We start from the raw sequence: 24,872 nt of genomic DNA on the forward strand, positions 1-24,872 counted from the left end.
TGCACATCCGGGCCCCGGGAAACGGGCGGTGTGCCCAGACCGTCACCCCCCACCTCGGAGGCGCCGCCGATGGCGTCGGCATCGCGACGCGGGGAGGGGGCGGGCCCGCAGGCGGCGGGGAGCGCTGTTGGCCCTTTTCCCTGCTAAACCCCGCCCCCCTCCCTCCCCCAGAGCCTGGCGCTTCCGCCGCCGCTCGCGCGGAGGGGACGGTGGCGCTCGGGCGCTCTCCCCCGCCGCCCTTTCCGGGGCGCGCGCTCGGCGGGCGCAGGCGCGCGGGAAGGCGCGCAGGCGCGCCGCCGTGCGGGCGGGCGGTTGGTGGGGGAAGGTGCGAACAGCCGCTCGCGCGCGGCGGCCGGCTGAGGCGCGCGGCGGCGGCGGCGGCGGCGGCGGCGGCGGCGTCCCGTGTCGTTCCCGTGTCCCCACCAACCGCGACGGACCGGGCGGCGCGAGGCAGCCCCGCGCGCTCCCCGCCCCCCCCTCCCGCCCGCCGGCCGGGCCGCCGCCGTTGGATGCGGAGTGGCGGCGGCAACAGCAGCGCCGCGCGGAGCCGGGGTGTAAGATGGAGGGCCTGACGCTGAGCGAGGCGGAGCAGCGCTACTACTGCGACCTCTTCTCCTACTGCGACACCGAGAGCACCAAGAAGGTGGCGTCCAACGGGCGCGTCCTGGAGCTCTTCCGCGCCGCGCAGCTGCCCAACGACGTGGTCATGCAGGTAGCCGTCGCGGGGCCCCCGGGGGGGCGGCGGGCCCCGGCACCGCCCCGCCGCTGCCGCCCAAGGGGGGGACGGCCCCGTCCCGGGCTGCCGCCCCTCCCCTCACCTCCGCCGCGCTCGGCCCGGCCCTCGCCCCCTTGCCCGCCCGGTAGCCCTGTGGCGGGGGTCGTCCTGCCGGCGGTGGCGGGCCAGGCCGGAGTGGGACCCGCCGGGAGCTATTGTCCGGTCCGGGAACCGGCCACCTGAGCCCGGGCAGGCGGGGAAGGCTGAGCCTCTCCAGCGGAGAGGGAAGGGCGGGGGGTGCAGGAGTTGCTGCGCTGAGCACGCCTGCAGCAGGCCCCCCCCGCCGTGTACTTGTGGGGCCTCTGACTACGCGGCTGGGAAGGGGCTGTGGCTAATCTGTGCTGGCGGTGTCCAGCAACTGGTAGGAAAGTGCCTTGTTTGCTTCGTGTCGGCAGAGGCCATCCAAAACATGAGAACCCCAAAGCATTTTGGGGATGCGGGGGAGATTCATCCCACAGTCTGCTGACGAAGAGCAACACAGAAGGAAACCTGGGGTTTGTGTCGTTGAGTGCTACTGACAGTGGTCCGCTTCACCTAAGCCATGCAGGCTTTTTTGGACATCGGTTCCCAGCAGGTATTAACTTACCTGTAGTCATCAAAACATTTCTAACAATGAAAAATGCAGCGTTAAGAACGACATGGGTCCATACTTGCAATATGTATGTGCACAGTTTTTAGCACTTACTTCCTTGGCCAGGTTATGTCTAAAAGGTGTAGCAGTATTGCAGAGCTAGCGACATACAAAAAGGAAAAATCTGCTCTAATGTGCATTGTGTAACTATTTGAGGAAAGTATTTCCAGTGAACCGTTGTTATGAACAGCTATTTGTAATAATTTGCTGCTTCTGCAGTTCCCTCTGTCGTTGTTCAGTGCTTTAAAGTTTTAGTGTTTTGAGCTGCTGTGGGTAAAACTGTATCTGAAAGGGCATGCTGCCTTTTATGCAGTTTCATCCTCAGCCTAGTGAGATAAGCAGGCCTTTTAACAAAGCATTAAAGTTACTGTAGCCAGAAACACAGTACACAAATTTCAGTGTTCTGCAATATAGTACCAGATTTCAGAGTACTTACGCTTGACTAGGGTTACTGTTCATGTGTTTTGGGCTCCTAAGAGCAACTTGGTTAGTTAAAGAAGCAAAAAAGTGGAGGAGAGCTGAATAAGAAGTGCTTCTTACTGGTAAAACTAGTAATCTCTTATTTGATGACTTGCTAGACTGGACTTAATGGTAAGAGAGTCTGCATGCTCAGTATTATGAGTGAGGTTTCTCAAGGGCCACCCACTGCTTCTTTTTGTGTGTGGCCAACCAATTTCAGAAGAATCATCCCAGGAAAGTGAATATTTACATGTTTGTTGCATTTAAAATTTCTTTTCCATAAAACTTGTCTGGATCACTGTATAGGCAAAACAGGCTAGTGCTAGAGGTTTTTTGTGCAGGGATTTAGTGCAAGAACCTGGAAAGACTTGGAAGTACTTGGAATTTTGAAAACAAGTGGCCACAGATTATATCCTTATCTGTTGCAGAGGAGGTCAGCTATTTTCTTGCAAAGTAGATCGCATCAAGAAGAAAAACTACTCGGGCATCATTCCATGGGTTCTAAATAAATTAACTCAAGAAGCAGACCTGGCTTATCACTGTAGTGATCTCAAGGAAAACCTTGCAGTTAAAATGGCAAACAAGGTATTAGATTGCCTGAGGAATGAGACTGTAAATAATACAAAGAAAGTCAAAATGCCCTTAGCAGTTTGACCATTACGAATATCTTGTGCAATCACTTTTGGTTACCTGTAAAGTATGTTGTACTTCTGAGGGAGAGAATCCAGTTGTCTAGTTATTTTATGTTCTCCTTGGGAGTATGCTGTACCTCAGGTTAACACAGGCATTGGATGGGGATTCTTTGAAGGGAAAATGCATGTGATGCTTCGGAAGCTGTACCTATGTAACTGAAACATCAAGGATGATACAGCTTAAGAAATAAGGGAACCCTGTGAAGGGAATTTTCTTTTGACCACATGGTGCTGTGTTCTTACCTGTTCATTTGAAGCACCTGATGCTTGTGGGGAAAGGAGCTTGATTCAGTTACCCAATTCTTACATAATCCTGGCATGCAAGCGTAGCACTAGTCATGTGAATGCTAAGTACCTTTGTAGGTGTGCAAAATGTAGTACAAAATTACCGCTTTTCAAACTCATGGGGACCAAGTAGTCCTGAGGAACTACCTTGAAGTTTTTCCTCTTCAGTAGTACAGGTCTGTAGATACTTTTCAATAATTCAGAATTGATTCTGTTGGAAATAAAAATGTGTGACAGATGCATTTTTAGACCCGTAACTTGTTTTGCTTGCAAATCTGTTGTTTAAAGGCTGGATATACATGCAGCCTTTCCTGCAAAGTGTTATGTTTGTGTGAGATACCAGTCTTGCAGCAGGTAAAACCCTGGAAAAGAAAAGCTGTATGTTCACTTAGTACACATCTGCAAAAGGACAGCCTTATTACCAGAACAAAAATATCTCACCAGAGGTGTTACAGTCTTAACTGTGTGTGTGAGAACACCAGTCTTTATTAATCCATATTTCTGCCTTCTTTGTGCACATTTTAAAAATTAGCATTAAGGTAGAAGATTTGCATAAAACAGTGAATAAAAGTGTGTGTATTGGGGTAACAAGTCCAGCTACTTGACAACAGTTGCATGAGTCTTCAAATTGCTTTGAGGGTGTGGTTTCACGTTGCGGCTAAACCAATCTAATGGTGAGTTGCCGCTGAAGGAGGTGGTTCAGTCTTCCCCCTTCCCCCAGCCATGTGCTCCCGCTGCTGCTTCTTGCAAAGAAGCTAGTGCCTCTCCGATGCTCTTGTACACTGGCACTGGGGGCTATGCAGGCAGAAGATTAATCACAAGTTTTTGTTGATTTTAACTCTGTATCAGCTAACAGTGGGGTTGAATGAATGTCAGTGCTGGCACAGAGAAGGAGGCAGGAAAACTGTTTGCCGATGGAGGGGAAGAGGAGAGCTTTCCTTTTCCTAGAGTGATTGGGTATGCCCATTGTGATCCAGCATGGTTTCATGGTAGCTTAAACCACTAGAAGCTGGAGCTGCCTTATGCTGGCACTGACATTCATTTGAACAGACAGCGAGCTGGTTCCAGGGAGCTTGTTCAGCCAAAAGTTAGGGGGTTTTGTCAAGTTATTTTTCACCTGACTCAGCTGCATGAGCTCATGGCTCAGTTGCACGTGCATTGGTGTTTGTATTAGCAAGTAGTATGACACAACACAAGCGATGCTGAGGAGCTGCCATCCACCTTGTATATGTATTTCAGAAGATTTCCTTTGGTAAAGTTCTGGCCTGGTCCTGTGGACTGAATGTTAGCTGCGATTCATTAGGTGCGCTTCTGGAGTGTATCTTCTAGGTTAGTTTCATACAAAAGAAGTTGCCTGTTCTGGAGTGGCTGCACAGTATGAACGAGAGCAGTAAGGGCGATCTGGAAATTGGCTTCAAAAACACATTTCATGTCTGACCTAAAATGCTAATGTGTGTATGCTGTTAAAGTCAGTTCTTGGTACCCATGTACTGATGGTGAAGTTGCTTGTAAAAGGTACATACAGACAGCCAAAAAAAAGTATTGTGAAGTTCATTACTTGTGCATTGGATTAATATAATAGCTGCCCCATTTGTTCAATTTGTAGAATTCTTATTTAGGTGATTTAATCACAGAATGTTTTATGAACTTGCACTCTTTGATTATGAATCATACAAACTTCACAAGACAAGAAGCAAATCAGTTGTGCGTATGGTACTCATCTGAAAGGAATGAGTCAAGGCATCTTGTTTTAAAATGCAACATTATTATAAAACAACAAATATATGAGTATTTACATGTACTTTCTCTAAAATGAATGAATTGTCATTTTCAGTGTTGGCACTGTACAGCAGCATTACCTGACTTCTAATTTAGTGTTAGAAAGTCTTTGAAGTGACAGATGAATTGTACAATTATGCCCAGTTTCTTCAATTACAATATGCTTGCATCAGTCCATTAAAAACCTGGTGTAAAGCCTGCTTTTGGCTGCTTTTAGCCAATTTCCAGCTTTTTTTTTTCATTTTGAACGAGTCTTTACAGATTAGTTTTGATTGGTTTTTTGTGTCCTTGATGGAAAAAATTACTGTCTGTGGTTGTCTACCTCAACTCTCTGTTAGAGTTTGCTGCCTTCACATCAGAAGTTATAAGAAAGTGCATACCTGTGATGCAGCTGCTTCATCGTGAAGTCCAGACTCTGGTGTAAAGCCTCATTCATCGGCTACAATTTCTGCACTGTGCAGAAGAAAAACTAAGGTGCAGGCATATGCTGCCTTCTGTTGTTGGGGTGATAGGTTTTGGCAAACATAGGGAACAGAGAACATGGAAAGGTGGTTTTCTCAGGTGCTAGAATTCATCTGCTGGCATGCGGTGCTGTTATAATTGGAATTATAATCCATAGGCAGAACATGGCAAAATGAAATGCAGCTTCTTGATTTAAAATGTTGGTCTCTTTGTTGAAGGGATGTAGAGAGAAAGGGATCTAAGAAAATAAAAACTTGTTCACAGTGATTTTATTGCTGCAGTTAGTGTTTCAGGGAAGTTTCCTACTCAAGACTAACTTTATTGAATCAGTAGAATTTACTAAATGCCAACTGCAAATGGAAGCTGAGCCTGGTCATGCTTAGGATTGATTACCTGCGTGGTAGAGACATGCAGAAGACTCAATCTCTTTCTGGTTAATTTGCTGAATTTTTTATCTTTTCAGAACTGACGGGACAAGAAGTTAGAATTCCTTATACACAGCAAATCCCATGCCTTCCTTTCAGCGATTTGGAGTATGTTTAAAAAACCATAGCACTTTCAGATCTTTAAAAAAAAAGTATGCTGTGTAAAAAGCTTTCCTCTCCTAATACTGACCTTTACCTAATCTGCAAATAAGCCCAAATTTTAAAAATAAATTGAATTTTTTATTTTAAAGCTTACAGCTTTTCTACATAACATTTAAAAATAAAATTAGTTTAGATTTTTTCTGAGGCAGTATTCATAACAGGTCATTATTAAGGCATTCTTCCAGTGTAGAAATGTATAACTATAGCATTTTTCTTACTTATTCATAATACTTTGTTAGCCTGAGTGTCATGAAGTTGGTTAGTCTGTAGCCTTTTATGATTGTAATAATGCATAATTTATATGTAATGTTTATATATTTAAAGGATGTTTGTGAATACATTATGCTGTATATCAGTTCTCATTTAGGAAATAAGAGTTATTAGAAATCTGTTGTAAATACAAACAGTGCCTGGATCCATAGTTAGTACGTACTTGACAAATAGGTTGTTCTTTTTTTCTCCCTCAAATGTTACTGTAATAGAGTATTTTTCTTTCCTCTCAGCTGAGCAGTAGGTTAGTTTTGTTTCTCTGCAATTATGAGATATATAAGCAGTCTACTTTCTGTTAGTGCCAGAAATGGCTCTTAGTCTGGTTTTTATCCTATGTACTGTGCTTTTGAGTTTTCTGCAGAATTCTGGTAAAAATGTTTACTTTAATGATGTTACCTTCACAGAGACTGTAGTGGGCTGCAAATTGTTTTTTCTTTACAGTTAATTAGTTTGAATAGTCTCATATCTCAACAGCATTTAGTCAGAGAATAATCATTGTTTTTGAAACAGAAGGCAGGAAGTTAATGGAAAAACTTTAGGAGCGTAGATTAGGTCTATTAGACTTATATTTGTTTTCAGCAGATTTCTCAGTTCAATTGTTTTTGAGCCTTTGAAATTGACTGGCATTCATACTGTATAGTCACTTATATAGTAAATAATTCCTTCATAATTTTGTATGCCAGCGCAGCACTCAGCTAATTTCAAGTATCACAGCTCAGCTTTGTTTGAAAACAGTTAATTTTTTTCTTTTTAAATGTGCTGTCAAATGACAGCAGGGATGATTAATACCCATTCTGACATGACTGGATAGACTTCTGAAATCTTTTTGGAAATATCAGGGTCCTTGGCAAATGCAGCTGTCTTAGAATCACATTAGCTGTATAAAATTGTGGATTGTAAGCTTGATCTTTTTCCTATAAAGATGATTCTTTTGTATTAGAAGTTTTGAGCACTTCACCCACTGTCTGTGAAAAATAGCAAATGTGCCTTCATCTTAGTCTAATCTTCAATAAATATTTCTGCAGATACTGTGAAATTATAGAACTTTGCTGGCTGCCTCTATGACTTTTCAATTATATTTGCTAGCTTTCAAAATATTAGTTCTTACAGACGAGTTTCACACCTATTAGGTCATAAAATATTTGATGTTTAGATTAGTCCTTGTAGAATTCCTGGACTTCAAATTGGAGTTCTGCTGTTCGTTTAAATGAGTCAGAAGTGAGTGTGGGAGCAATATGTTGACTTAAGATTTTTCTCATTGGAGTTCCAGTAACGATTAGTGTAAGAATGTATTTCCCACTTGTTCTTTTTCCTTTATCATTTCTTTTGACCACAGGTATATTATTAAGCCAGTGGTGTTATTCTTTCTAAGCTAACATACTGAGCTGGTGAGCATGTTTGTGACTTGCTTATTTTTCCAACTGGAGTTGGTGTCTAAAGAGTTAAATTATCCCCTGCACTTGTTATACAAAAATACATTTTAACTTAGGCATGCCTGTCTGTGTATAGGAACTGTGTTTTGATAGGTTAAAGGACTTGGAAAAGGTGACAGTCTGACCTGAATTTCTAGAATGATTGACTTCTGACATCTAAAATGCTCCTGAAGTATGGTAACAGAGCAATGAGTAGACTCAATTTCAAATACATCTTTCAACATCAGTAATCCCAGAAAAGGGTGACCAAGACTGAGCTGTGTAAAATTTAGCATTAGGTGATAACTTACTCCTGCTTGAGACTGTTAGTCATGAATTTTGTAGAAAAGTCTGTTCTTACTGCAAGAGGGTGTATGACTTGTTTTTTCTGAATTAAAATCTCTTAAATCATTTAAGACCTGGTGTTAGCAGCTCTATTCTGAGTCTCAAATGTAACTCTTTAAACATGCAGTTTTTAGAACTTTAACTGAGGTTTGTTTAAACTTTGATAGACATTGTTAAGACTTCTGGACCTTATTGGGAGGAGGAGAGCAGTGCAAAGCTAAGTAACTTACTAACACTGGTCAGATTGATGCTCAGATGAAAACAGAATGAGATGGGAAAGCAGCTTAAAGTAGTGGGCACAGTAGCTTCAGGTAAACTTGTATGGAAGTAGCTCAGGAATAACAAGACCAGATCTGAGCAGTCCTATTTGGCTAGGCCACAGCACAACCACTAATTCTGGGATCAGAGAATGCCTTAATCTTAATTTTACATTAGCAAAAAGCCAGAAGCTTCTGTTCATTCTTTGAGGCTTTTCTGTCTTAGGTTTGTTCTCGCACAGTGATGAAAGGCAATGTGTGGAGAAATATTAAAATCAAAAAAGTAAGAAAATAATTATTAGCAAGGCATATCAATCACTGGAATGCTTCAATTACAAAGGAGGTCTGAAAGGAATCAAAATGTCTATATAAATGCAGCTCTCTTTAGCATTTAGCACTGAAGTAGAAATTTTGCAGGAAAAATACTCAATTTAATGCTGCATGGCAAGAGCATCCACAATTAGAACATCCATGTGACCTCCCTTGTACTATTTGTTACTGGCGTAATAATTTGAAATGCTACATATATTACTGCTGTAAAATCTCTCTCTGGTGCCTGCTGAAGCTAGATGCTTTCTTGGTGCTTATATGGACACTTTGGCTGGTACTATTTGTTCCAGAAGATACAATCACTTGCGTGTTACAGAATCATGCTGGAGTCTCAAATCATCACACTGGCTCAGGCATTGAGAGTTCTTGCTGAAGTGTGCTTCTTCATCTCCTATTGCTTGAACTCTTCATGCTACGACCAGTAAAAAGGAGACACCCTTGTTCTGAGGGCAGTTCTTAGCAGCCTGATACGTGAATATATCTTTCCTTTCTAAGGAGGGATTCTTTGGGCAAGGCAAAGAAGTTGGAGTTGAAAGTGCTCTTGATGTGACATTCTGTTCAGTTACCTTGTACCTTTTCTGCCCCTCTTAAATGCAAAGCACACAGCTTTCTTGAGGCTGCAGCCTTACAAGAAGTTTACAGTCAAATGAACAAACTATGGCTACCAGCCGTGTGTTCCCATGTGCCTTGTAGCTGCTGAGGTGTTTGTTGGTTGTACAGTAGTCAGATTCAGTTTAATAAATGAGCAGATAACTAACACAGTAACTTTCTGCTGGCTGAGTGGCGTAATCTTACTGTGTGATCAGATAGATGAGCAACAGTTAGTGCTCGGGAATGGGGAACTGTACAGCTGAGAGCAGAGGAGGGAGGAGCTATTTAGGTTAAGCAATAATGTAAAATTGCCTCGGAAGAGAAGACAGGTATGTGGAATATCTCCTTTTAAAAGAACATCTCTTTATGCATCAAGAATTAGAAATAGTTTGTGTAGGTCCCCAGGCTGTCTTATGCTGTTTCAGATTTTTTTTTATTTCCAGTTCTTCTTGCTGCTTTATTACCATTACTGCTTGTAAGATACCTTTCTCATGAGCACCTACTCTGCCAGAAGAACAGCAGTAGAGAGAATCTTAATGCAAGCAAAGAGCAACTCTGCCTTGAGGTCTTCCAGGTATGACTTTTTACTTGGGAAGATAGTAGTTGCTTTCTAAGTGACTGTCCATCCGGCTGTCTGGATTTTCCTTTGTTGGTGCTGTTGAGCATGTCAGAAAGGAACATGCTTCTTTATTCTGTCCTCTCTTTTGAGGGTATTTGGCAATAATTTATTGATGAGTTATAGTCAAGTAGGACAGTCTGTGGTGGTGCATCTTTGGAGAAATGGCCCCTCTAAATCAGTATCTTGAACTTTTTTGTAGTTGCATGTAGGCTGCATCTGCCTCATCTTTGTGGATTGATTGATGGTGGTTACCATGTACTACCAACTCAAGAAGGGAACCACTGACCTCTAGAGAGCTGTGGAGCTCTGCATAAGAGGCTCTGCAGGTAAGATTCACGTGTATGGCTTGTAACAGCTTTTGCAGGAGCTGTTGGCAAGACTGTGAACTTTGACTGCAAATGGAAAACTCGAAGCTACTGCATTAGGAAGTGTCTTTGATACGTGAAACTAATCCACTGTGAACATATGTGCCACCAGGAACAACAGGAGGTGCTGCAGACCACTTTCGGAATGGTTTGAGGTCAGGAGTGACCTAAAATGTAACTGGTTCAAAAAGTACTACAGTAGGTGAAAATCCTGTTTTCTCTGTGTGTGGTGTTCAACATACTCACTTGTTAAGCTATGTATTTATTATGTGCATCTGTCATAAATCAGAGTTTTAAATTTTTGGTGTTTATCTGCTGCTTTTCTATAAACAGAATGAAAGCATGACTCCAAATCTGCCAACCCTTACTCAGGGAGTGAACAACCTTGTAAAACAGATCCCAAAGTACAGGGGCAGAATCATTCCTCTGAGGCTTAAAGTACTGGGTCATTTTTGGAACAGCTAATGCTGTATTTCTGATGTGATTAATTCTGAAATTTCATTTGATTGAAACTTATGTTTGAACCTGAAATGACCTGTGGAATGGGAAAGTTTAGTTTTAAGTATCTATAGAGAATTAATGATCAGAGCTGATGAGAAGCTTTTTCTTCCTGTTGGTATTTTAGCAGTCTGCTTCCACTGTGGATACACGCAGTGTGAAAATCAGGAGGGTGGAGAAGTATTAGGAGAGACTCAAACAGTAGGAGACTCTAAATAGTTCATTGCCAGAGAGCGTGTGTCATCTTGGAAGTCCTCCAGTACTATTGGTTTTATTTCTTTAAAGGCCTGTGTTCTGAAGCCAGGTTTGTGGCATTGACTGAGATCCATCTTCATGGAACAGTCAGTAAGACTTAAAAGGAAGACCTTACTATTCATTATGCAATAAAGTACAACAAAGTCCCAAATATACCCTGTGCCTGGGAAATTTTAGTATTAACTACATTTACTACTGTGCTTAAATATCTAATAAGATAAATGTATGTGTTAGAGGTAATGTTAGACTTGCTGTTTAGCACATGAACTTCTACTTCACACTTACTGGATTAAATACAGCAGTTCTTGATACCCTTCACAAATGCGTTTTGCAAATGATCTTTGCATAGGTGTAAGACTTTTAAATGTTTGTCATATACTGCTATTACTACTGAAACATAGAAATCAGAGCAATACTTGGACTGCTTCTTTTAGTGGTGTGTTTTTGTCCTGTCTCCAATTATTTTTTCTTGTGTGCCACCATGTGCCAAGGTTTGTGGAGCTTTGCGGAGAACTGGGTCAGAGACATGACTTGGTTAAAAATAACTCATCAAAGGAAGGATCTTTGTCAGTTTTCTGTCTTGTTCCTGCTACACAGTGTTGTCAACAACTGTTGCATCTGAGAAGCTACCTGTCAAGTGAGATTTTTCTGAAGAAAAGTTAAAAATTATTTTTTAATAACTAATCAGTATTGCTTTGTCCACTTGATGATAAGTGAGAGACTGCAGTTACTAAACTGTGTCAGTCTGTGGTCTGCAATTAGTGAGGCAGATTGAGATAAATGAAGTGACGGGAATGATCTATTGAATGAACAGTGGTTGTGGAATAACAAGATTAGAAGGTAACAAATTGTGAGGAAAGAAATGTATTCAATCTAGAAAAAAAGCACGAAGGAGTTCTTCATAGGTCTTCAGTGTGTAGTGATGGTCAGGGTTTTTTTTTCTGCTACAATAGCAAAGATTTTTTCAATTTCTCTTATACATCCCCAGATTACATTACACTGTAGAGATATGGTTAATTTTTGTTGTAGCTGAGGTGAGTGGATTACATGACTTCAGGAGAGGACTTCTGTAGGACAGCATTTTCTAGTACCCAATTTGAGGCTGTATTCCAATAAACTTTTGATTTTGAAAACATCCTGTCATATCTGTTTAGTGCTTAAGTTTGCAAAGAGCTTTAGAATTATCATCAATGAATTGCTGCATATGGGATACAGAAATAATGTCATGGACATTATAATGTTTTTCATTTTAAACTGTGAAACAAAATCAATCTGTAATCAGTTACATTTTTATTAAATAACCTAAGACTGAATGCAGGCTATTCTTTTTAATTTTTTAGCTTTTTTTTATCTGAAGTAAACCATTAGCTTTTTTTAAAATGTATTGCTTGCTTTTCATTAAAAGGTTATTTTCAGTATGCACAGTAAAACTCAAAAGTCATGTACTAAATTCTGAAGCACAAGTATATTCATATGGCCTGGTTTAAATCAAGTTTGTATCAAATATTGTAAAATGAATGTGAAAACTTGTTTTGTACCTCTAGTACATGGTTTATATGATACTGTTCATGGTGATTGTTTCATTTAAACATAAGAGAAAACCTTCTTACTGTGAGGGTGATCAAACACTGGAAGAGGTTGCTCAGAGAGGTTGTAGCATTTCCCTCATTGGATATACTTGAAATCCAACTGGACATGATGATCTCCAGAGGACCTTTCCCAGGTCAACTATTCTGTGATTGTACATAGGGTTTCTTTGCGTTTATTAATTAAAAGAAAGTCTTAACACTGACAATACAAACAGGAAAATTCCTGCCAAGTCACAGTAGGACTACTAGGATACCTCAAGTTAAGGATGTGTTAATAAAATCAGGACCAAAATGTGTATTCTGAATCCCAGTTCTTCTTTCTGGCTTCATATCAATATGTGATTTGGAGGAGTGGTGGGGTGGTGGTTGTGTTAGTGAATAAACTTGTGTTACTGTCCTAGTTTGGATGAGGTGATACAAAAGGTCCTTCTTTGAGTTTCTTCATTCCCCATTCCTGCCAGCATACACCAGGCGTGTTGTAACTTCCAGCCCTCAAAAGTTGCCTTTAAAGTCTTGCCTCTTACCACCCTCTGGTATGGAACAGCAGGTACTTTAGTAACTCTAAGCAGATGATATATTTTATCTTTACTATGTAGGTGGCATGCATGTTGCTTCATTTATTGTTTTACCATTGAAGTCATCCCTGCCTAAATACGTTGTTGTACTTTTGCATGGGTAATGTTTACAGATAATGGGCTTGATTTGCCTTGTAGAAGAACCTAGGGGTAGGGGAACTGTGATATTCTGGAAGACTCTCCCAGAGAGGTTTTCTGAGTTCTGGAAAGTGAGTTTCAGCACTTTTGATAGAGCTGCAATTTGTTCCCCTTCACCTGGAATTTTAAAGGTTCTCAAGTCTTAGGTTTTTTTGGTTCACAAACCTTTCTAAGTTCAAGGACCTCTTATTTGAAACCTGTAAGAGTTCTAGAAGGTATGTGCTTCAAACGGTGCCCTTTGTCAACATACTGCTTCCTGTGCATATCCGATCTGTGCCAACTCCTGATACTGTTGATGCTGCTTTGCTTCTTTGCAGTATGATGACTGAATGTGCAATTTCATAATTTACAGCTACTGCACTGAGTTGTTCTTCTTTTGTATCAACAACTTCCAGTAATTCTGGAGCTTCAGAGTTGTTGACCTTAATCCAGTTAACTGCAGTAGTGTGACTTCAGGATCTTCGTATCTGAGGATATGAGGACAGTCATGGAGCATTTTGTCTTGAAGATGGCTCTGCATTCCTTGAAGAGTTTAAGGAAATTCCTTATCCTCTCTCTTCCTAAGAAGATGAAAGCCCTAAACTTAAATCTCAGAGAAGCAATCCCTTGATTATTTTGTTGTTATTATTTTCCCCCCTGCCCCCCATCACTATAGCTTATTATCTGTTGAATGTTTAAATCCTCCTTCAAGGAGATTATAGGTAGGCTGTTTTGAGTATGTTTAAGCATGCTGTCAGTCAGCAGATGAGTCTTCACTAGATATCTGCATTTAATCATTTTACTCAACCTTCCGTCATGTTTCTGATTGGGTTATGTTCTGTGTTCTGTAGCTTCACAGCTACTTGTTCAGTAGCATAAGGGCATTCTTTTTTGTTGTGTTTTTTTTTTTTATCCTTAGTTTTTTCCTTTTCTTGATACTTACATTAGTGTATTTTCTACATTTATATCTATTTACTTTGAATCCATGTTTGTCTTTCCTTTCTAATACTTATCTACCATGGTAGCTTAATTATTAATTTTGTTTTTAACTGGTTTTTTTTTTCAGTCTGGCAGTACTGACTAGTTCCAAACAAGGTAATTTCTAGTCCAGCACTGGCTTTGAAATTGCTCAAAGCCATTACTGCCTAATGATTCCATAGGCTTCAAATGCCTGCGTCATTGCTTCCTTTCATAAGAAACTTTTCCAGAGTCTCCTCAGTTATTCATCTGTCAGTGCTAGGCCACTAGCTCTACAAGCTTTTTCTGTGTTGGGTGTAGTCAAGTATGTGGATGTTCATCAGTCTTCCAGGATACAATGCTTTAAAAAAAGGAATTGCTCTTGCTGTTGCACTGGTTTTGATCGCTAGGCACTGGTTTTGATCGCTAGCTGTCTCTTAAATTTTCACTGCTTTAGTTCTGCCTATTATTTAAACTTAGTGTAGTTATTTTTGGCATTAAGTTGGGTACGGGCAAGTTATTTTAGATGTTGATGTAGCAAAGTTTTTATTGTTTGAATTGTCACCTGCCAGTGTACATTGTCACTTTTTTCCTCATGGCACTTCTTGTAGTCCAACTAACCTATTGAAACAAACGTATTGTATTTGGCTGTATTTAATTCTATTCTTGTAGTTACTGAACTTTAGAAAATGCCCTGTTATCCCGACTTCTGTCATGCTGCAGAAATATTGTAATGGGAAAATGCAGATAACACAGGTGCTGTAGCACAATGTGGGAAGTGTAATGCAGATATAACCAAATGATTTAATGCAGCTAGCTTCTGTCCAGCAGGATTTGAGCTGCATGCACAGCCCTAGACCTGCTGATCCTCTTGGGACTTCTTTTGAACTAAGTGTTTGTCAACTTCCCACACCTTCCTGTGGCAGGTTTTACGACAGCTTATTTTCATGAGGTCCTAGAATCCTGGTGCACAGTAAGGAAATACCTGAGCAGGTTTTTGTTGAGCCATATCTAGCTCAGCTGTAGTTAATAAACCCATCTGTTTATCTGATTCTATGGAGTTACCATACATGGATCATGTGGTTCAGTTGCTGCTAGGTGAAAATGTAGTTGACTTTTTTCAGTTAGAACTTGCCTGCGAGCAGGGCTCCTCTGCCCTTCAGAACTGTGCCCTCTGAAAGCTGGGAAATCTTTCAGGACAGCTTGCTCTAAGTTCAGTAAGAGTCCATCCCATTAGTTAGGAAAATGAGCAGATGTTTCAAGAGACCAGATTTGCCAAACAGGGAACTTAAAATTGAGCTCTGGTGGGAAGGGTGAGGACAGAAATTAGCGTCCATGGATGTAGATGAGACTGAGATTCTCTGTGCTTCTCTGCATTGATCTTCACAGACGAGGTCTCATATGCCTTTGTGCCTGGAGATGAGATTGTAGGAGGAGAGAAACTAGTAGTACTACAAGAAGATTGATGGATCTCTCAAGAAATCTAAAGTTGATGGTATTAGGTTAAATGCTTCTGAGGGTGCTGAGAGAGCTAGCTAAGGTCATTGCAAGCCAGCTTTCTCTTTGAATAGTTGTGGAGTTCAGGGGTGGGCCTCAACAACTGGAGAAAGACATGTTGCAGCCATCTTCAGGAAGGCCAGGAAGGTTGATATGGGGAACTGCAGGTTGGTCAGCTGCACTTCAGTCCCTGAGAAATTGTGGAGCAAGTCTGCTTGGAAGCCATTTCTAGGCATATGAAGGTGAAAACAGTAATTAGGATTACCAAGCGTGGGTTTACCAAGGGTACTTGTCAACCAGATTGTCTGCTGTCATGGAAAGACTGAACTGTGGTTGAGGAGAGAAGAGCAGTGATGTCATCTACCTTCACTTCAACAAGGCTTTCACTATCGTGTCCAAGAGCATCCTTGTGTCTTCCTTGGAACACTACAGTCTAAATGAGACTGCTAGTAGGTAAAAAGGCGGTCTGGGTCATAGAGCTCGGAGAGTCTGATTTGGGACGTGTCATGCTTAGTATCTTATCAGTGACTTGGCATAAGCAGGAATGCACCCTCAGCAAGTTTGCAGGTCTTCGATGTGGAGGGGTGTGCAGTCAGTATGTTTGTATATATGGCTGTTGTCTGGAGGGACCAAAATTTCTCAAAATTCATAATGAAAGGCAAAACCACCTTTCCCTTATCTAGAACACCAGGGGAAGAAAAGGAAGTAAGATAACCCCACTTCTTTGTTGTATTTCTTAAATGAAACAGCATCTGTGGCGTTTTTGGAGAACGTGAAGTTCTGCATTCTCTTGCAATGCTGAAATCCATGCATATGTGTGGATACTTCTTTGTGTTCTGAATGAACACTTTGTGTTTGCTTTGTAAGTTAAAAGTTGAGCTATAGCAAACATATCAGAAAAGTCTGGAAGGTATCATTTACAGTTGTCTAGCTTTTTCACTTTTTATAAATTCTAACCTTGTTATTGAAATTCTTCATGGAGAAGTTTGAGGGGCAACCATTTCTCTAACTTGATCAGTAACATTGTTCAGTTTTGTCTGAGAATTATTTGAAAGTCTTCATTTTGTGTTTGTTTTACATATGACTATAATACTAAAAATGTTGAATGCTGGTCCTTTTCTGTTGCAGTTACCGAAGACAGATATAGCATATAGCTGCTAATGGAATGGCTAATAGTGACACAGGATGTTTATTATGTGCTTTCTTGGTGGTTTTGCTTTTTGGGGGGTTTTGTGGAGGGTTGTTTTGTTTGTTTCTTTTTTCTTAAAAAAAGGAATGTGACCCCACTTACTCTCTCTTACTCTATCTCACATCAACTCTGTAGAGCCTCTAACACCTAGGTGAAAGAATAGGTGGATAATTGGGAAAAACTTAAATTTTTGACTTGGTGTTTATGCTGGTTGTGAGAAATCACATACTCTGACTCATGTCACATTTAGAGATTGCAGTGAAGTTGTTACTGAAAGATTGTATATAGGAAGTTGTTACGAGCATTGAGTGCAAGCCATGCCGCTCTTAAATGTATGAAATTGCCTCTGTAGAGCAATTCGTGTTTTAAGTTTCTTTGTACAAGTAACTGTGTTTTGTTTCAGATTATGGAGCTCTGTGGTGCAACGAGACTTGGCTATTTTGGAAGAAGTCAATTTTACATTGCTTTGAAACTTGTTGCTGTCGCCCAATCTGGTCTCCCTCTAAGAGTGGAAAGCTTAAATACAGGTAAATCACAGGATTTGGGCAGAATTGAGTTGCTAAGCAGAATTATTGTACTTGGCTCACGGATTCTTGTAGAGTAACCTTGTATAAATTAGTGTGGTATGTCTTTTTATACATGTTGCTAACTTTAAAAAAAGTTGTGGAGAGGCTATAAGTGTATTCTTACTATGCAATAAATGAGGTGAAATACCTTACTCTGTTGAACAAGTATTGTGTTCTTCATGGGGTAAATGAACAACTACTACTGACTTGTGTAGACACAAGTTCATTCTATAGATTACTAATGTGAGAACTTGTGTGCTGTATGCTCTAAATAAAGTACTAATAGGACTAGTGTGAACTGGAAGGAAAAGAAGAATGCGACATTTGCAGGCTTTTGTAGTTGCTGAGTTTTATGAAGCCTTGATTGCAACAAATGAAAGGTCACCTTTTTTAAAGTCACATTCCTTCGCACTTGGCTTGACAGTTTTCTCCTTTCTTAGTGCAAATATGAAGATTAGTGGTTTAAGATTTCAGTGAAAAAAACTGACCTGTAAAAGATCTTTGAAGTTGGTTATCAGCCAGAACACGTTATCCTACTTTTCAAAGGTCAGCTGCGGTGTGGGTAGTGAAATAGGAACAGGAGAAAGACTTGCTCTAGAAAGATGGTTCAGAACATCAGAAAGAGCTTTCATACAAGGCTCTACTGTAGCCTTCTGAGTGACATAAGTGAGTCCACATCAGTGTTGCTCTGTAAGATGAAAAGAGACTTAGGAAGATGAAATAATGAGTTTTAAGCCACTGTAGCCCTTGGCAGTATAGTACACGGCTCACAACTTAAAAATATCTTTTGGAGCACAGCTTTGCATTAAGGTGACTTCCCTAGTAGATTTTATGTCTGTAGAATACATGTTATGGTATAATTTATATATGCCAATAATTAAAAGAAAGCTTAGGAGTTTTTTGTGTCTAAAGGATATAGATTAAACAGAGTAGTTAAGGAGACTATGTTAAAAACAATCTGATAGGGCTGAAGTATTTGACAAAGCTATAAAAAAAGAAAGGAATCATTGTGTATGTTTTTAGTTATGTTTATTCTAGGCTTGTACAAACAGTATGTACTGCTTTCATGGTTTTGTGTAGTTTTTTGGAAAAGTGCATGGTTTCAGTCAACATTTTGCTACTATTCGAGTCACTTCATATGCCACTTCATAAGCCATCCTGTGTTTATAAACAGTTTTCGTGGTGAGTGTTTCCAAATCTAAAGCTTCGGCAAGTTTTAGCAGAATGCCCTAGAATCAGAAAGTTGGAAAAGGGACCTTGGACTCTTAATATCTGATGGAACTGAGACTTGATACAACAATTTTGGGATTTCTCATCACATGCCCATTGAAGAAGGCAAAGACTAAAATCTGTGTTTCTAGCTTTCTCCGGAGTTTTTATGTGCTTGGTTTTATTTTAATGCAAGATACCTTAATTGGAAGGAGCTTTTCTATTTAAAAAAAAAAAAAATCAGAATAAATTTGAAGGAAGAAATTGAAGTGAAGGTACAGAATTAATTTCAAAATATAAAACATGTTGCTGTAAAATTAGCAGCCGTTGGAACTTTTATAATGGAATACATTTCCTTGATTCATGACAATACTAGAAATACTTGTAATAATTTCTGGACTTCTAGGAATAATTTTCTGTAACTGGTTCCAAACTTACTAAATACAAGTACAATTGACGGAACATTTATTTTTACCCTAACTGTTTTTAGCTTTGGTTGTCTGTTGCCTTGGTTGCAGTGGTTCCAGTCCTGTCTATGAAGTTCCTGCTCGTAGGATGATTCAAGTGTTGTAGCAGCTACTAAACAGCTAAAATACAGAAGGCTGAAGACTTATAAAATGATTCTGAGCTAGGGTTGCCTGCCTTTGAAAACTGGGGTCCAGCAGCCTTGCCAGCTGGGTTCTGCCCGCAGTCCATCTCCAAGAGGTCTTGAAGAGGAACTGTTAGAGCCATCCCAAACTAAACCATATAACTCTTTCTCTCTTCAAAGTAAAACATTTAAAACTGGTTAAGTGTTTTTAGGACATCTACTTTTTAGCTCTGCTTTCTATGAATGTTCTATTCAATTATTTTCTTAAGGTTATTCACTCTTGGTATTTTCTCTCCTCTTTTTTCTTTTGTTCACTATGTGTCTCTTCGGTAAACAGGAAGCTTGCTTTATGTGAGTTGCTGAGTGGAGACTACAGTCAAATTTTGAGTATTAAGTCCATCCTACACAAATGTCATCCAATTGATTCTCAGTTAACTAAGTGCTTCTTTGATTACTCACATGTGCAGTGTAGTAAAAATACTGGCTTTAGTTATTATACTACAAGCCTCTAAATCTGTTGTTCCTTTGCTGTTCTAGAAAATTTTCCTTCTAGGAAGGTAAAAATTGAGAAATTGAGCAGTGTCTATTTCAAAGTAATGTTTATTTTCAAAGTGTGGAAAAAGATGTTAACAAGGATGTGGGTATAAAAAGTACAGAGAACTTTCTAATTTATTCAAGTTTTAATTCCATTCATAATAGCTATTGCATTTATAATTGAGGGATTTCTTAAAGGTAACATGTTGTAGTGTTGAAGTGAGGTTTTTCAGCTGTTACGGGGAAAAGACAGGAGAAAGGTAAAAATGGCAGATGTTAATTCGCCATGTAAAAACTTAGTACAGCAAAACAAACCTACATTTTTTTAAAGCAGACAATAGAGGATTTTCCTTCTGAGCCCTCTATATTAATTTGTGAAATAGTGCTGGATATCTCATGTCAAAGCCTCGTGTTGGAACAACCGATTGCATAGACTTTCCCTCTGTCAGTTGGATGTTCTAGGGTCTGTATTGTCCCATTTTGCAAGCATATGAATTTTCACTTGTATGCAATGAGCTTTTCAGTTTTTGACTGGCTATAGTTCACTGTTTAGCTATGTCAGTAACTTTCCTAGTGCAGCATGGGGTACAATGCTAATGTGAAAACTGGCATCGAGGAATGAGGAAGGCATCAGGAATTGCTTTAACAGTGTTTCCACATGATAGGTAACCACAAATTTAGCTAAGAGACCCTTGCATGCCCCTTCCCTGTGATGAAAGCTGTTTGGTGTGTTGACTTGTGCTTAGTGACAGAGACTTAAATCAAGAACTTATGTTCTTACAGGAGCATTGTTCTTTAACACTGGGTAAATAAAGATTTCTATGGATACATAGTTGTTGAATACTATGGATTCGAATGACACTCTTCAAATACAAATCAGTTTAATGTTTAATTTTTATGTAATAAACTGTATGCAATTTCATCTCATATTTTAATACAGTTGGTGGTACTACTGACTCATTCTCAATACCAAAAGTAATTGATGTAAGCAGTCAGCAAGAGAAATTAAACTTGAGCCATGCCTGTAAGCTTGTTTTGTGTTGGAAAAATAGTTTCCAAGTAAGCTGTATAGCAAATTCGCAGTTTATTTTCATCCACAGTGGACCAGTAAGAAAGTCGTGGTTGGGATTCAGAAGAATGGTAGAAATCTTGCATTTTTATATCAAACTACTCTGAACCGTGGTATGTAAAGCGAAGGACCTAGCATTTTGTAGAAACTTCGCTTTATATGTGTTCATAACAAAGTGAGGTGATACTGGAATTTTCCCAGTTGTATCCCAGTAAAACAGCTAATTTAGCTTCTATTTTTGAAAGGTGTGCACAGATGTGTTTAAGCAATAGTTGCAATTTTTGCAGTAAAACTAGATTATATGATCCATTGTAAACATAAACATGACACGAGCTCGCTGAAAGAGGATGTTGAATATACTGCAGTATTTTAGCATTTGTTTTCCTGATGAACCATTTTGTATGAAGGCTTTATCATTTTATATATGTGCTAGAAATGGTAGATAAATTTTGAAAATCACACTTCAATAATGAAATGTTGGCAAAACTAAGAAAAAAATGAGCTAAATCCAGATTATCTGATTGCTACTGCATTTAATGCAAAGTTGTAGTGCAAAACTGTTATGGAGCTATATGAAGTCCTCTTTGTATACCGAGACTTGGGTAGCTGAATTGTTAAGTATAATGCAGAAAGGGTATTTGCTTTTTTCCCACTGGCAGATGTTGGCTTGACTGTAGCAGCAGTGTTGGTGTTTAAATAATTGAGGCACATGTGAAATTTTACCTACAAAATAGAACTGCATTTTTATTTTTAAGCATCATACTTCTGTATGGTAAATGGCCTGCTCTGTTTTTTTTAACAGTAAAGGACCTCCCTCTTCCCAGATTTGTTGTGTCAAAGAATGAACAAGAATCAAGACACACAGCCTTGTATTCTTCAGATGCTGATAACCCAGCTTCATATTCAGGTGTGATTCCTCCTCCACCTGGCAGGATACAAGTCAAAAAAGGCTCTGTGAGCCATGATGCAGTTCAGCAACGTACATCAACTGAGCAACAGGTAAGTTAACTTAAAAGATTAAATGGGACTCTTAACCACTACTTTGCTGCATAGATGTCAGTTTGATAGGGCTTATAAGCTTTGTTGCTTTCAATATAGTTTCTTTCAAAAAAAATAAATCCTACTGATTTGTATTACACGTGAAGACCACATACGCTTCTGAAATACTTGCACGTAGGAGACTGTTTTTAATGAAGTCTTATAATCTGTGTTTAAAATATTGATGGTAATGGACAGAATTAAGACAGAAAAGAAAATCAATGTGTTAGATACAATAGTAAATATCAAGTTGGTAATCATCATGATGTTAATACCGTGTTTGTTAGATTATATCGGCTTCTTGCTTATTGGAACAGTGGTGCTGAATGCCATGGAAGACTGGATTCTAGTCCTTCAACATGCTTCAGTACCTTTAAATCTGAAATACTTTATTTAGAATTTTTTTAAAAATCTTAGTTACTTTTCTCTGCCTTACATTTTGTTGTTTATCTATTTAATTGTTAAGTAGACGCAATGAGAACCAGAAATAAGTTAGAAGTTTTCACATAGATTTTTATTGTGTTCTAATAATGAGAAAACTGATCTCGTTTTGCTCACTGGTTCTTTCATCTTCAGCTACGGGATATCTGAATAAATGAAAATTGTAAACGCTCGCAATTCTGTGCCTCCTCATAATTCCTTAGATTTGATAGTCTTTACACTTTCTTTGCATGGGGAAATACTTTCTGATTGTCTCTTCTACAAGCAAGAACACTGAGTACAAATACTAAATTTTGCTGGGTGTATGTGTGTCTGTGCATAACTGTTGAATGACCTGTTTTCTTCCCCATGGTACGCTCTTTTTCTGGACATGTTTTGTAAAGAATCAAGGAACTTGCAAACATCCCTTAATCTTTCTGGGAATCAAGAAATCACTCATGAACATATAGCCCAGACTGATCGATGTAAAGAAAAATCAAATTAGCAGAGGCCATCTATAGTCAATGTTTGGCTGTCACTTCCTCCTCTCTCCCAAACTGGAGATGGGGATGGTAATGAAAGAAAGTCTGGCAGTAGATTGAAGATAGCTTCATGTTGTCTAGTTTTGGGTAGTTGTGTTTGAGAACTTCCAAGCACTTCATGAAGAAATCAACAGTCACAGATCTTCTTGATCTGATGATGGGGTTTTGGTTTGGTTGAAATACTGTTTTGTATGCTTCCATCATGGTTTTGAGTTTTAGTGAACAGCTGTAATTTGTTACAGGAATCTGTACTGGTGTAAATTGAAAATGAAAAAAAATAATCTGGTGTTTGAGGTCTTCAGGTTCCAGATAAAGAAGTCACATATTCAAAAAGGTGTATAAGCATTCAAATTTAATTTCTTCATCTTGGCTGATAGAAGCAGCTGGGTATCTTTCTTTTGCACAAGTCTGTATGGGATCATCAGAATAAGGAAACTCTGTGTGCAAGTCCTTTGAGAGGGCTGGCCCAGAAAACAAACATAGAGCAAATGTAACGGACAACACAGCATTGAGTCCAGCAGTTTTAAGTTGCATTCATGGTTTAGAACATCAGGAAAGTATTGTCTGATTTTGCATCCTATTGTAAAACTGCATTTTCTGTGGCTGATTCTACATTTCTGACTGTACAATGAATTCATTCAAGCAGACTTTCTGTCCCAGTCTAATATTTATTGATTTGGACAGCATGTTAGAAACAAGCTGAGAAAGGGGCTTGAGCCTAGATTTCTTACTTAACCATATAAATACTCTAATTGGGTTGTTTTCCAAAAGATGGTTACAACTTTTATCCATGTTTTTGTAGAAATTGCTGATCCAGTTGTCTTCACCTGGAGATACCACTCAGATTTATAAAATCTAGAAAGAGGTTCAGACTGTGAGTTCTCATTATGTGCCACCTCTTTCAGTGATGAGGATGAGAAGAGCTGAAGTCTGAGAAGTAAATTACAGCATGTCATTTTCCTAGGGATCATTGTTCTTTCAGGAGGAATTTTAAGTGTCAAAGTTAAGCTTGGATACTTCACTCAGAGTTTGTCATGTAGCTATCAGGTACTCCATTAGTGAATTTGGGTTTGTTGGGTTTTTTTTCTTATTGTTTACTGGCTTTAATATACCTGGCATTTCAAAATAGATCGATTTCATAAAATACTCTGGCTGAAACATTTTTTGTATGAAATCATAAAATATCTTAATCTTCACCTTTAAAAACTGGATTCATTCATGTGTAGCTTCCTATATTGGAGAGATTTGTCATGCGTAAGTTAATATTATATAATTACAAATAATTTATGTAGAAGAATTTCACTTAGAGTATTGGCTACTGAAATGTCCTACCTAAAGCTATTTCTTTATCAATGCATTATTTTGGCAGTTTCCCTCAATGAGCTTCACTTGGGGGACAGGGCATCAGGAAATGACAGTCAGTGTGTGTTTCCAAAGAATAGCTATAAATGAGGTCATCTTTTAAAGTAAGTGTGAGCTAAGTTCCATAACATCCTTTTTTTTATCTCGAGCCATTTTTGTGGCGGTATTTTTAGTTTATAATGGCTAAGTATTATGTAAATACAGCACTGGCCAGAAGTTTGTATCTTTTTAATATTGTTAGTGTTAATAGAAAATGACTGAAGTCATGCCTGGCTGTCATGGAAGCTGCAGAACTGATTCTAGGAGTCAAGCCAAATAAAGAAAGATGCCTTTACTCATTAGACAGCATGCTGATTGCACATCTTAGTGTAGATAAGACATTGGAGGAAAATCTTTTTTTTTTTTCTGCTGGCATAATTTCTTCTTCCTACATAACAGAGGCTAAGTAGATTTGAACACTTCTGACAGTGTGTGACATCTATATGAGCGCTTTTGTTGACATAGGTACATTAACCATGGTGTATATACATACCTTTATACCTTGGCAGTAGTAGTAACTGTACAACTAAAAATGTTAATTTAGGACAGTCTTGAGAATCTAGATTCTGTTGAGTTCTTGTGCTTTTTTTAAAATAAATTCTCTTAGTAGAGTTAGGAGTTGTCATTGTAGATGGAAGCTTTTTTTTGTTTGTTTTTTTAAAAGGAATAAGACAAATGTATTGAAAACAGTTTTAGAAGAAGCAGCCATTTAGAGATTAGGAAGTAGTTTCTGTCTTCTGAAAGTAGCTTACAAGTGAATAAATGTTCTCACTATCAATCTGTTAGATACTGTCTTTGGATGTTTTGTGTCTTGTGGTTAAAGTCAAAAAGCACATGCTTTTTCCAGTGTCTTTAAGTGTGATCCAGGTATTGATCAGGTACTACTTTAGGCTTGCCACCTTTTCAAGGAAAGGGGGGGTAGCTAGTTTCAATAGATGTTGAGGCTCTAACAGCTAAAGAACATGTAT

At 39.3% G+C, this 24,872-nt stretch overlaps 1 protein-coding gene across 20 annotated transcripts in view; it reads left to right on the plus strand.

Moving 5' to 3' along the window:
* The first annotated feature begins 310 nt into the window (after positions 1-310).
* Positions 311-24,872, plus strand: part of REPS1 (RALBP1 associated Eps domain containing 1) — a 68,923-nt gene continuing 44,361 nt past the window's right edge. For 4 of the 20 annotated variants that reach the window (XM_074818949.1, XM_074818948.1, XM_074818956.1 and 1 more), the window contains exons 1-3: positions 313-712; positions 16,940-17,063; positions 21,306-21,502. In XM_074818949.1, coding sequence (XP_074675050.1) covers positions 560-712; positions 16,940-17,063; positions 21,306-21,502 — 474 coding nt within the window. In that variant the 5' untranslated portion in view covers positions 313-559. Of the gene's footprint in view, positions 713-1,170; positions 1,350-9,318; positions 9,450-9,693; positions 9,821-16,939; positions 17,064-21,305; positions 21,503-24,872 lie in introns of all 20 variants that reach the window. The other 16 variants (XM_074818947.1, XM_074818950.1, XM_074818957.1 and 13 more) reach the window with 10 other exon arrangements.

The sequence above is a fragment of the Strix aluco genome, chromosome 3, assembly GCF_031877795.1.
Source record: "Strix aluco isolate bStrAlu1 chromosome 3, bStrAlu1.hap1, whole genome shotgun sequence".
Lineage (NCBI taxonomy): Eukaryota > Metazoa > Chordata > Aves > Strigiformes > Strigidae > Strix > Strix aluco.